Raw genomic sequence first — 12,718 nt, forward strand, 5'->3', positions numbered from 1 at the left:
TGATTATTAACAGAGGTGTTGGAGTAAGTAAAATGTGCGGCCTCAAACAATGCACTCCTAAATCGCTGAATCAGCCATGATGATACCTGTTAATTATTTGTAGTAACTAAGGTATGATGTAAGGTGAGATGTTGTTTATGGATATCATAAGACTGAGAACACACATTGTTGAATGGAAAGTGTGGAAGCAGGTACACAAGGCACATTTATTTAACACATACGTATGTAACATTCTTGTGTTTGTCCTTTACTTACCTTTACAGAACATTACTCTAATTAATCTTTATTATGTGAAATGGAATTTGGAATGGAATGAGCTGGCAGAATGTGCCGGGCCTGTAGCTGATCTCATACTTTGTACCTTCCCATGGGGACTTTCTGGAGCATGATAGGACATACGCTGGTTCTTTTCCTAAGAAAGTTTAACTAGTTTCTGTAGTTAGTGGATATCTAAATGTTAAATAATGATAGGTAAGCTAAATTAATTAAAATAACAAAAAGGTTCTGTAATAGCAAAATTCTGTTTGTGCTTTGGAAGGTTCATAAGTGGAAGAAACAGAAACTAACGTGCAGCCTTGGTCTCGCCAGATCTGCCGTCGGCTGAACGGAATCCGCTTCACCAGCTGTAAAAGTGCCAAAGACCGGACGTCCATGTCGGTTACGCTAGAGCAGTGTGCCCTGCTGAGGGACGAGCACCAGCTACATAAGGACTACTTTGTTCGGGCCTTGGACTGCATGCGGAGGTAGGAGTCTGACCGAGCCCCATCACCCAGCCAGCCCTGTTTCATCCTCAACACCTCCTTGCCATTTTACACCTCTCCTTCATGCTGGGAAGACTCTAAATGGATGTTCCTTTTGGAGATGCTTGTATGCTTGGCATGAAACCAGAACAAAGAATTTTGGGTCAGAAAAGTGTAGAGTTAGCAATTTCTTCAAGAGATGTTTCTCCAGATAAGCAGGATCAGGTAAATGTTTTTTTATTCTTTCCTTGACAGCTGAGAAAGAAAGTTAACACCATGCTTTGAGCCTGTCGGGGGGGTCTTCAGAGATTCCCAATATGCTCAATATTGACAAGGTTTAAGATTGGGAGTAATGCTGTTTGTGCCAGCTCTCATTTCCTTGCCCGTAAAGTTAATACATTTTCAAGATGTGCACTGAGATGCAGATTCAATGAACCAGAATTAGCAAAAAAACTATCATCTATGGTCAGGGTCACACTTGGAAAAAGTAAAACTGAATTATTGTGAATAGAATGGCCCACACTCTTTTCTGTGCTGTAGGTTTTCGTATCAAATTAACTTGTGAGCTATTACTTTACAATTCACAGGCATCTCATAATAACAGTCTGTTCTCTTTATGTTAAGTCCCTCGACTGAGAGCGTGACAGAGGTGGACACAAATGCTGAGAGAGACTAGATTTATTAGAGGGGTTTGCAAGTAAGCGTTCAGCGGAGGGGTCTAGGGTAACACCACCAATGAGCAAACAAGGACCTGGTGTACAGGGGCGATGAGGCATAACGAAATGGAAAAACTCAATGGAAAGACCAACTATGTAAAGTATGAAACAAAACTAAGGGCTAGAATGATTACATAAAGAGACACAATAGTGATGATGAAAATAAACTGAAAAACACGGGGAGGGAAACAAGGGAAGCATGATACACAAACCTGTAAACAGCAGACACAGGACACAGGAACACACAAACACCACTTACCCAGAGACAACAACCACGCTAGGAACTGAAGCAAGACACCAGATGTTTACACAGCAGCTGGACAGAGCTATGAAAAACACACACGGGCAAAGAAAACTGAAAAAATGTCTTCACTTGCTTCACTTCGATTCTGAGACAGTTGTGGAGGGAAGACAACTGGACAGGACCAATCAAAATGAAACAATGGCCAGCAACCAGTAAATACAAACGTGGGGTATGAATACCAAGACAAACAAGGAACTTAAACGAGACACGGGTAACATTAATATACAAGGTAGAGATACAAATGTGTAAGGTGTAGTGTTTTTGTAAGGTGTAGTGGAGTGTAAGGTGTAGTGTATTTGTAAGGTGTAGTGGAGTGTAAGGTGTAGTGTATTTGTAAGGTATAGTGGAGTGTAAGGTGTAGTGTATTTGTAAGGTATAGTGGAGTGTAAGGTGTAGTGTATTTGTAAGGTATAGTGGAGTGTAGTGTATTTGTAAGATGTAGCAGAGTGTACGGTGTAGTGTATTTGTAAGGTGTATCAGAGTGTAAGGTGTAGTGTATTTGTAAGGTATAGTGGAGTGTATGGTGTACACTGTAGTGTATTTGTAAAGTGTATCAATGTGTAAGGTAAAGCATAATAGAGTATAAGATCTTGTCCAGGCAGCCATGTCCAGGGTAACTGACAGAAGAGCTTTGTAGTCTCTATCACATATCCTCATATCAAAATAGGCCAGAATACTATCAGGCCAAAGCCCTGACTACAGTGGAAAAAAGAGTAAAAGTGAAAATAAGGTTTCAGGACCCTAGAAGTTCATTCCCTTGTGGAACCAAAGAAAAGTAGGTTCTCCAGCGTGAACTGTGATGACATGCTATCATGCAGCGGACATTTGCTAGTGAATTAATGTTGTGCTCAATGGCATGCTGGGTAATAGATCAGCAGACCAGGTGACGGGAGCGCTGAATTCAGCTACAGCAAGAGAGGAATGCCTGTCAGGACTGTCCTGAGCCCTACTGAGCCAGTCATTTAGATTGCAGTCGAGTGTAGTAATGGTCCTTGTCTGTAGATGTGGACTGGGAATGTATGTTTAAACTCTCTGACTTTCCCAGCACCACCTGGCATTGGCAAGCATTTATTTCTCTGATGCAGATTACACAGGCTCCTGCTGTTTGGAGGATGAACACAGTGCATGAAAAGACACAATGGGGCAAAGAACACTCTTCCTGACTAGGACACAGGGCAGTGAGACTGCTGTAACTGGACCACACTACATCAGCACAACACACAGCTCCCAAAGGGCCAGAGGTTTTCTCATTCTCAGGTGTTTGTGGCAGCAAAGCACCCGATAATGTTGGGTGTGTTTGTTACTGTACTTATTTACCCTTAGCTTGACTACCTACAGCCAATGATGAAAGTAGTTGTGGACAATGGTTCAGTGCATGTAAAACAAAATTTTATAATGATTGACCATTTGTGGTGGCACAAGGCCAAAGTGACCATTGTGGCACAACCATTCTTATCTCTGTGAGACCGCAGATGTGCACAGTGGTGGAGGTACACGAGGACAGGACTTCATAGACCCTTGTCTTTAAAATGCCATCTCCAGATGTGGATCAGGCATCCATCTCCTTTCAGTGGAGGACTTGGACTTCCAGAACATGGGCACTCTGCACAAAGAATATAGCACAACAGAATTTGCAAGCAGCAAAAGTTCAGCTTTTAGTAGTTCAGCATCAGGTAGGCATGAAAAGCACTCTCACTCACTGCCTAATAGTTGAATCCTCACCATCTGCGTGTGAATCTTCTGCCTAGGAGTTGAATCCTTGCAATTTGTTTATGAATCTTCTGTTTGCCTGTGTGGCACAGCTGCTGCTAATGCTAGTGTTGTTGGACGTCTGTCTCGTTTGCTCCTGGCCGTAGCCACTAGCACGTCATCCTCACCATCTGTATCCTCCAGTGTTGATGTGTCCTGATTCTGAGCAAATAAATGATGTGAATATGTAGGCACAGGAAATCTGGAATTGGTTGAGCATTTTTCTGGAGTTTAAGTGTTGCTCTTGACTTTTCAGCTTACTTTGGAGACTGGCTGGCTGCTGTACTCTACCTTTGAGTAACAAAAACTCATTTGCCTTTCATACTCATAGCTGTCTTCTAGATGTGTTCTGCTCATTTAATCAGAGCAGATGCACTCAGTTCCATTAGTAACCAGAGCATTAATCATGAGAATATGAGTCATGAGAAATATTAAATAAATTTACAATGTTCCTAAACACAAAAACATGCAGCATAGAAAGTACTTACTGAATGTTACATGTAGATTGATAGAGAAAAAGAGGTAGTGCCAGGAAGAGAAGAGATTTCTCAAACCATAACTCAGTTTACAGCTCGACTATCCACACCAGCTCTCTTCCAAAAACCAAGACATCTGGCCCAGGCATCCGTCAGTTTTATCTTGACCAAGAACTGTGTTTGCTACCACTAAGCAATGAAAAGTAACTAAATACCTGTATCACTTATTCATAGGACAACACACATGGGAACTCAAACCTGGTACATTGATTTACAGTCCTGAATAAACATTGACCATTTGTTCTCAGGAAGCAGCATCAGAGTGACCATGATGATGTGTCTACCTTTATCTCTGTGAGTCCACAGATGTACACAATAGTGGGCGTAGATGCAGTCTAGACTTTCTAGACCAGAAAAGTAACCCTAAACTATCGCTTAGAGTAACCCCCAATAATTTGGTGTGGTACAGCAAGCCTGAAGGTGTTGACGTGAGCGTGATGTGACACTCTGCGTGGTGTCTGGGTACAAAAGCCATACTTGATGCATACAAACCCCACAGAGGTTCCTGGCCAGCGTACTGGAGTTAAGGGTTTATATTTCAAAGATTAAGGGGAAAAGGAAAAGCTTTCTGAGCATAGGGCCATTTAGTAATTCAGCTAGAACATACCTATTGAAGCCTATAACATCAATCAAGAATGAATAACTATCAATTAAAATATTTTTATTGTGGTTACTTGTGCTGTTTATTTGCTCCTGCTATGATTGCATTCTTTTCTAGAAAACAATACCTAAGGCTGTTTACTCACTGGTATTGTGCCACATGGCAGAGGCTGAATGAAGTAGTTTTGGATATGATAGATGCAGTCTATCACTGAATTAGTAAGACATTACAGTCATTCTTATTGTTCACATGTGTTTCCTGCTGCTGGGGAACTCATCAGTCGGGGGTCAAAAGGGGATGTGATGAGAACTGATCTGTTCATAAACAGATCCACTGCTTTTGTGTCACAACAGTCTGGGCGTATTTCAGCATACTTGCTGGTTATTGCTTCATGGAAGCCTGCTCACAACTTTAAGGTCAACCCTAGCAAAACCAAGCTGCTGTACATTCCAGAAACCCCAAACCCACACAATGACCTCACGTTTATTTCGAGAGCACCCTAACACAATCAGAAACTGCCTGACGCCTGGGTGTAACTTTGGGCAACCAGTTGTCCTTCTCAACACAAACCTGACCAGATCCTGCAAAATTCTCCTCTGCAACATATGAAAAATATGACCCTTTCTTTCACAGGAAGCTTGCGCACAATTTAATGCCTTGATACCTATTTCCAGATGCAAGCTGTTTGAAACAGTTTTCTGTGGTCCATTTTATTTGCTTTTTCATTAGCTTAGGTCATTTTATGCCCTAGCAGACCTCACAACTCTCTGTCTTCTTACAGTTCTAAGCAGAACCACCATGGTACCAGGCCGTGAACAGCAAAGTTTTAATATCCATCTGTCCCTTATCTTTACCGCTTAATCCCACTAGTCTGGGTCACGTGGGGCCGGAGCCAATCCCAGCATCATCAGGTGAAGGCAGGGTACACCATGGACAGGTCGCCAGTCCATCACATGGCCAACGCACACACTCACACCTACAGGCAATTTAGAGTAACCAATCAACCTAACACGTACGACTTTGGACTGTGGGACGAAACCGGAATACCCGGAGAAAACCCATGCAGTCACAGGGAGAACATGCAAATTCCACACAGAATGGGCCGAGACCCGAACCAAGACCACCTTGCTGTGAGGCGACAGTGCCAACCAACATGTGGCCCAAAGTTCCAATAGTTATTGATTTTTCGTTGTAGGTTAGTTTTATTAAATTTTCTATGTCAATTAGTTTCAATTTGTTTTTAGAGTAGGTTTGCTAGTTTGTATTTGTTTTTATTTTTATTTTAATGCTTAGTTTTAGTTATCATTAGTTCTAGTATTTAGTTTTAGTTTTGTAATAATTTATTTCAGGTGCAGGACTAAAAAGTTCAGAGTAAATATTGTGTAATTAAAACTCAACAAATGATACTGTCAGGCCCGTGATACCGACCTGTCCGGTTATCCGTGCCTGCCACACCGGACGGACGGAACTCCGGTACCCAGAATACCGTGGGGGCTCATGTGACCCCCAGCGTTCAGACCAACAATCGTACTGATGGGAAGCACCTGTCCCCCTCCATATAAATAGTGGGAACGAGTAGGAACTAATTGCTCAGTATTTGTTTTTATGCATGCGTCTCTGAGTTCCGTGTGCTTATCGCTGTGGTTTTTGGCTCTGTATATAGTCAGTCTTCAGTTTGGTGATCTGTTGTTCTCTTCCAGGATTTCTTTGTCGTTCTGTATGGTTTCTCGACCCTGTTGTGGATAAGCTTCTGTTTAAATAAATCCTGTTATCATTCTGCAAGTGTCTGCTCTTCTGTCTGGTCGTGACAGATACAATAAAAAAAATGTCAGTTACAACCAACTGTCCACAAAAACCACAAGTGCCTTAAGCCTTAAGTGCAAAAAGGCTGTGTAATAATGCTGCTGATAATGACCAATAAACTAAGGACACACATGAACATAAGAATATAAACTTAGACTGAGCTCCCTGATGGAATGTGTCTCATAAATGAGATAATCAAAAACCCAATAAACTCTACAACAGGGGTGCCCACAAGTTTTCAGCTTGCGAGCTACTTATAAGATGACAAAGTCAGAAAGATCGTAATGTAATTTGTTGAGTGGGGTGGGGGGGCGAACGTAATTTGTTGAGCGGATTGCAGATTGGCTACCATGAATGTCAATCAAAATACAACCGTCAGTGCAGATGGGCGATTCATCTACTACTTTTTAATGTAACACGATCTACGCACATTCCTTCGCGATCGACCGACACTTCCTCGACGTAATGAGCACCCCTGCTCTACAGGTTTGATTCATTTTTTTTATTTTTAGTTTTTTTTTTTGTGTGTGAAATCAATCCATTATGGTTATCTCCTTTCTGATGCTACCTAGCTGGGATGTTACTTCTTTTTCAGGGGAGCTACTCAGAGAGGCTAGCATATCAAGGTACTGGCAGATAGCCCTCTTCAAGCTTTTCAAATCGACTTTTAGATGTATGGGTTTTTTTTCTCCCTTGACAAGTATTCCACATATTTTATCACTTGTTTTCACTGCAATACACTTGCTTTTATCTTTCTTAGTCATATAAAAAAATAAAATAAAACATATGGGACGCTCACAACTTTGGCAGGCTGTCTTCATTTTGCAGGGTAGCGTGGTCTGCAGAAGTGGTCTGTAAACAAGAATGAACATCACAAACTATGACGTGCAGTTCTGCCAGCGAATTTAAAACTGCTATAGTGGAAAAATCTTTCGTATCAGTCCACAAGGCTTTAAAATTAATTACCGCTTTTATTTAAATCAGTTAGCAAAAATGTTCTTTTCTATTTCAGTTTTTGTTATTTTGTTCGTTTTCGTTAACAATAATAATTTTGGTGAGCAGGAGCACCATGGTTCCGGGCTGTGATGCAGCTACTCAGGATCCTTTCAGTGGTGCACACAAAATGGTGAGGATGTCTTGAAGCATATCAAACATTAGCTTCCTTAGGAAGAAGAAAAGCTGCTGCCAGGCTGCCTTCCCATCTGGGTGCAGGGACCGGATTAGAGACACTCCACCAGAGAGACTTGCTGTCCAAACACAAGTCCTGCTCCAGGTCATCTCTGTCAATCAGTACAAGGGAATTTTCTCACCCCTGTGTCTTCATGTAGTGGTGCACCAGTGAAAAATGGTGATGTCTGGCGGAATATCAAAACTCCATTAGCTTCCTCAGACAGAAGAAATGCTGTCATACTTCTATCCCATCAGAGCCAGTGTACAATAACCAGATGAGGGCATTATAAATGTTCCTCCAAAGAGACTGGCTGTATTCCAAGGCATTTAAAAGTTTTGCTCCAACTCATCTCTGTCAATAAGTGCAGGGGAAGGACCTCACCCTGGTGTCTTCCTGTTGTCCATTATCTTGTTTTCCTGATGTTACAGAGAGGTTCTCATCAGAGCACTTTGTCACCAGAGCTCTCTGCAGACCATCTCATAAATGTAAGTAAGTAAAAAAAGTAAAATTCATTTATATAGCACTTCTCACAGGCACAAGCCACAAAGTGCTTTACAACGGAAAATAAAATAAAAAATAATAATAACACAAAAACACAAACTATAAAACAGAAATAAAATACAGTGCACAAGGTCAATGGCTGCAACCTCCACCACTAACTAAACGCCTGCATAAAAAGGAAAGTCTTTAGCTGTTTTTTAAAAGTATCCACAGAGTCAGCTGATCTTAAATGTGGAGGAAGTGTGTTCCACAGTTTTGGAGCAACCACCTTAAACGCTTGGTCTCCACGAGTCTTTAGACATGAGCGTGACACAGACCGTAAACTCGGGTTGTTTGACCTTAGTGATCGCGATGAAGTGTAGGGGTGGAGCAGGTCAGCGACATACACAGGAGCTGTGTTGTGTAGTGCTCTGTATGTTAAAGTTAAAATCTTGAACTGGATCCTGAATTCTACAGGAAGCCAGTGTAAGGATTTTAAAATGGGTGTTATGCGAGACCGTCTGCTTGACTTGGTCAGTAACCTCGCTGCAGCGTTTTGAATTATCTGTAAACATCCACGAGCTGATACACTGAGAGATGAAAACAAGGCATTACAGTAGTCTATGCGAGATGAAATAAACGCATGGATCAGCATCTCTAGATCTGCTGTTGAAACCATAGATCTCAGTTTACTGATATTTCTCAAGTGGAAGAAACAGGATCTTGACAGCTGTTTAACATGAGAATCAAATGCTAAAGACTGATCGAAAATAACTCCCAGATTTCGGTGGCTAGAGTGGACAGCAGAGGAAAGAAGCCCAAGATTTTGCTTAATCATTTGACTAAGCCTTTCGGGAGCAATGATCAATACCTCAGTCTTGTTGTCATTTAGCTGTAGGAGGTTATTTAAGGTCCATTATCTGATTGATTGAAGACAATCTAATAGCCTAAACTATGAACCTCACTTGGTTTAAAAGAGAAATAAAGCTGAATATCAGAAAATAAATGATAGGAAATATTAAAACTATTTAAAATCTGCCCCAAAGGTAACATGTACAAAGAAAACAACAAAGGCCCTAAAACTGAACCCTGTGGAACCCCACAGGTTAATGGGTTTGCCTCAGACCCAAATGTTGTAGAAAAGGCCTATGATGTGGTGATGGCGCTCAAAATGAAGATGATGTTGGAGCTGTGTTTTGCAACCCAATCATGTATAAACAGACAATACAGCGCGGGCTGGGAATCTCTGAGGTACCGGTGTTGAGGGTGTGGGCAGAGAATCTTGTATTACAAATATTCGGGCCAAAGTCCTGCAGGTCTGTGATCAGCTTCACTGAATTTATGGTATTAAATTGTAGTCATTGAACCGCCTTCTCATGAAGGTGTTCTTCCTCACTAGATGGCTAGTTAGGATACTGCAACCTTTGGTACAATCAGTAAAAACAGGAAAGACCAAGAAGGAGTGAAAGAAAGAGGGAGTGGAGAGAGAAAGACAGAAGAAGTGGTTCAAAGCTGTTATTGTGTTTTACAAATGGCAGGGTCATAAAATGTTCTGGATTTACAGTGTTCCTTGAATTAACAACAGCTGTTAGTTGCATTGTGGTTTACCTAAGGAGTAGCTGTTTTTTTGGCATGTTTGGCATGTAGTGTAGCTGACCGTAGCTGTTCTGCATTTCACCAGCATCCCCTCAACCACACATGCCCATTTCCTAATACATTATTCATGTGTATGTACCACCACTGCCCAGACATTTCTGTGTGTGTTTGTGTTTGTGCGCATGTGTGTGTGTGTGTGTGGGTTTGTGTGTGTGTGTGCATGTGGTTGTGTTGATTTAATTTTACTAACCCTCTGTTACGTGTGTGGGTGTGGATATGTGGGTACATGGATGTATGGGGTGTGTGTGTGTGTTTCTCTCTCTTTCTCTCTTTGTTCTTACCTTGCTCAGCAGTCGGCTGGCCCAGGGAGAAGGTGCCCAATGGGACGACCCTGAGGCAGGTTCGGTAGCCAATCACAAGCCGGCATCTCGCCACTTCTATCCAATTGCTCTTCTGCTTGTTAGCTCGCACCTGCTTGTGGTGTGGCTCATTTTAAGTCTTGTTTTCCTGCTTGCAAAATATCAATAAACTGCTGATTATACCATAACGATCCCTGTGCTGTCTGACTTTGTTCCTTGGTCCTGAGTGAGTGTAAACGTCCTGTCCCCCTCCTGCAACGGGATACACATCACCTTTCATTACTCATCACTGTAATCATGTTAATATATTCCTGGAGTCAGCTTGCATCTTTTCTCTCACTTTTTCTCTCACTTCAAGGCATACTAATTTCCCATTTGGAAGTGAGAGCTCATCTCTAGTGTATTTCAAACATTGAGGCAGTAGTACTACATGAACTTTAATGACCTCTGAATCTCCTACAGCTGTGATGATGAATCATGTCCAGGGCTGTGGTTAGTTTGTGTTAGTGGTGAGCAGAGGCGGACGAAGTACTCAATTTCATTACTTGAGTCAAAGTACAGATACCACTGGTCAAATGCTACTCCGATACAAGTGAAAGTTGCATGTTCAAAATCTTACTTAAGTGAAAGTACTGAAGTACTTGCTTTTAAAAATACTTAAGTATTAAAGTACACCTTCCGTCACATTTGTAAAAAAGTTATAGTTTAAAAGTATTATACATCCTACCAAATCCTCTTTGGGCATAATATTCATACAGTCTTTGATAATAATCCATAAGGCATATTCCAATGATGTACATCATTCAGATAGTGGTAGCAGAAAAGTTTAACCTACACTTTAGTTTAAGGAACAAAAACATTTTCTAAAACCACAATTCACTGATTAGCCTAGCCTAACATGTTTAAGCAAATTATGTTACCATATTAAAAGTCAATAATAAAATGATGGTTTTCTCTCTTTGCTAGTTAGGTATTCAGTCATCCAATACAACATTATGCTACAGTCAATATAAACAAAGACAAAGTAAAATTAGCAGTGTGGCATCTTGGTAGTCTAACCTTGCTACAACTTTTTGCAGTATGGCTAAAGCCCACCAACTCCATGCCACCCAACATGCTAACAAACTCTTTTCAAACTAGAAATCACAGCCACATTAGAATTATTGACATTAATTCTACACTGACATTAGAATGGAAACATTATTTGACAAGATTCGATTAACCCACACGGTTTCCCTTATTGATGTTTCCGTAGTTTGAATTACTTGCCAATATAATGTTAACATTATTTATAGTGATCCTAGCAGACCTAGCAGTGGAGTGAGCAGGCAAAGTCATTTCACTAGCCTTACAGCAAAGCTCCTCTGACTACATAGTCACTTAACAAAACATTTAGGCTGCATACCGTAATATACTTCCTCAGGTGGGACGGTGAATTTTGGTATGCAGTGATAGTTTGTTTTTGGCAAACAAAGCATGCATTTAAAACGATAGGAATGATTCATCCGTTCAGAAAACTGGAACATTTTGTCGAGATACGGCCATGGGTGCAAAAGAGCATGCCAGGGTTGCCAGCTCTCACGCATTGAGTGTGAGACACACGCATTTGACCGTTTTCACACGCTCTCACGCCACAGTTCCGATATCTCACGCCGAAAAAAAATCTAGTTTATTTACCTCTGATCTATATCTATCAACCACCGGCGATCGCGATATAATACTTAATTTGTGTCCATTTTTCACTGCCCCGGTAACGTTCGCCACCCCCCGATCAACAATTTACACTCGCCACCAAGTCCAGGTTCAAATCTCCCTCCAAGCGATCTTGAAAAGTTGGCAACCCTGGCATGCTCCATCACCGCCGTCTCTGCTCATGTTGCTGTTATTTAGGAAAAGAACGACTAGTGACACCGAACTTGATTTTACACCTCACAGACACATCCTTGATTGCTGATAGGCTGTCACCTGTGAAAATACTATCGGGGGAGGGGAGGAGAGTTGTGTGTGGAAGTAACGAGTAACGAGAGCTGGACAGAAATGTAGTGGAGTGATAAGTACTGTATTTGTTATTCAACTGTAGTGAAGTGAAAGTCATAAGTATTAAAAAAAAAATCAACTTAAGTAAAGTACAAATACTCAAGAACTGTACTTAAGTACAGTACTTAAGTAAATGTACTTCGTTACTGCCCACCTCTGGTGGTGAGTTTGGGCTGCTCCTCAGTGCTGAGATCAGTGTGTCATTGCCTCCCTCAGTGCTGAGATCAGTGTGTCACTGCCTCCCTCAGTGCTGAGATCAGTGTGTCACTGCCTCCCTCAGTGCTGAGATCAGTGTGTCACTGCCTCCCTCAGTGCTGAGATCAGTGTGTCACTGCCTCCCTCAGCTCCTGCTGGCTTTCCACCATTCAAGCATCAGGCTGAACTAGTCTCCACAGCCCTCATTCTTCAGCTTTCACACATGGTTTGTGACATTTAAAGTGACTGGTATTGGTATTAAAGTGACTGGTCACTTTTGGTTTTCCTTTATGTCTGGGTTAAACATTTTGTGTTTTCAATAGAGATGTATGGAAAAGTATTCCATGGTGGCATGGAGAGTGAAATAACAAAAGCAAGCAAAGGTCAAGAGTATGAGAGGTCAAGAGCATCAAAAGCATAAACACATATCA

General features: G+C 41.5%; 1 protein-coding gene and 1 long non-coding RNA gene across 13 annotated transcripts in view; one reads left to right on the forward strand and one right to left on the reverse strand.

Moving 5' to 3' along the window:
- The window catches only part of inpp4b (inositol polyphosphate-4-phosphatase type II B), a 141,517-nt gene that overhangs the window by 126,187 nt on the left and 2,612 nt on the right, over nt 1-12,718 (forward strand). For 8 of the 12 annotated variants that reach the window (XM_076973960.1, XM_076973969.1, XM_076973964.1 and 5 more), the window contains 2 exons: nt 589-743; nt 10,047-11,495. In XM_076973960.1, coding sequence (XP_076830075.1) covers nt 589-743; nt 10,047-10,224 — 333 coding nt within the window. In that variant the 3' untranslated portion in view covers nt 10,225-11,495. Of the gene's footprint in view, nt 1-588; nt 744-2,845; nt 3,012-3,232; nt 3,434-10,046; nt 11,496-12,718 lie in introns of those variants that run through there. The other 4 variants (XR_013121214.1, XM_076973961.1, XM_076973963.1 and 1 more) reach the window with 4 other exon arrangements.
- LOC143476035 (uncharacterized) lies at nt 3,183-11,531 on the reverse strand. Its single transcript, XR_013121215.1, has 4 exons — nt 11,461-11,531; nt 10,038-10,307; nt 3,483-3,671; nt 3,183-3,363 (listed from the first exon to the last, which is right to left on the reverse strand). It is a non-coding gene; the product is annotated as an uncharacterized LOC143476035 (long non-coding RNA).

Source organism: Brachyhypopomus gauderio, chromosome 15 (assembly GCF_052324685.1).
Source record: "Brachyhypopomus gauderio isolate BG-103 chromosome 15, BGAUD_0.2, whole genome shotgun sequence".
NCBI classification, from domain to species: Eukaryota; Metazoa; Chordata; class Actinopteri; order Gymnotiformes; family Hypopomidae; genus Brachyhypopomus; species Brachyhypopomus gauderio.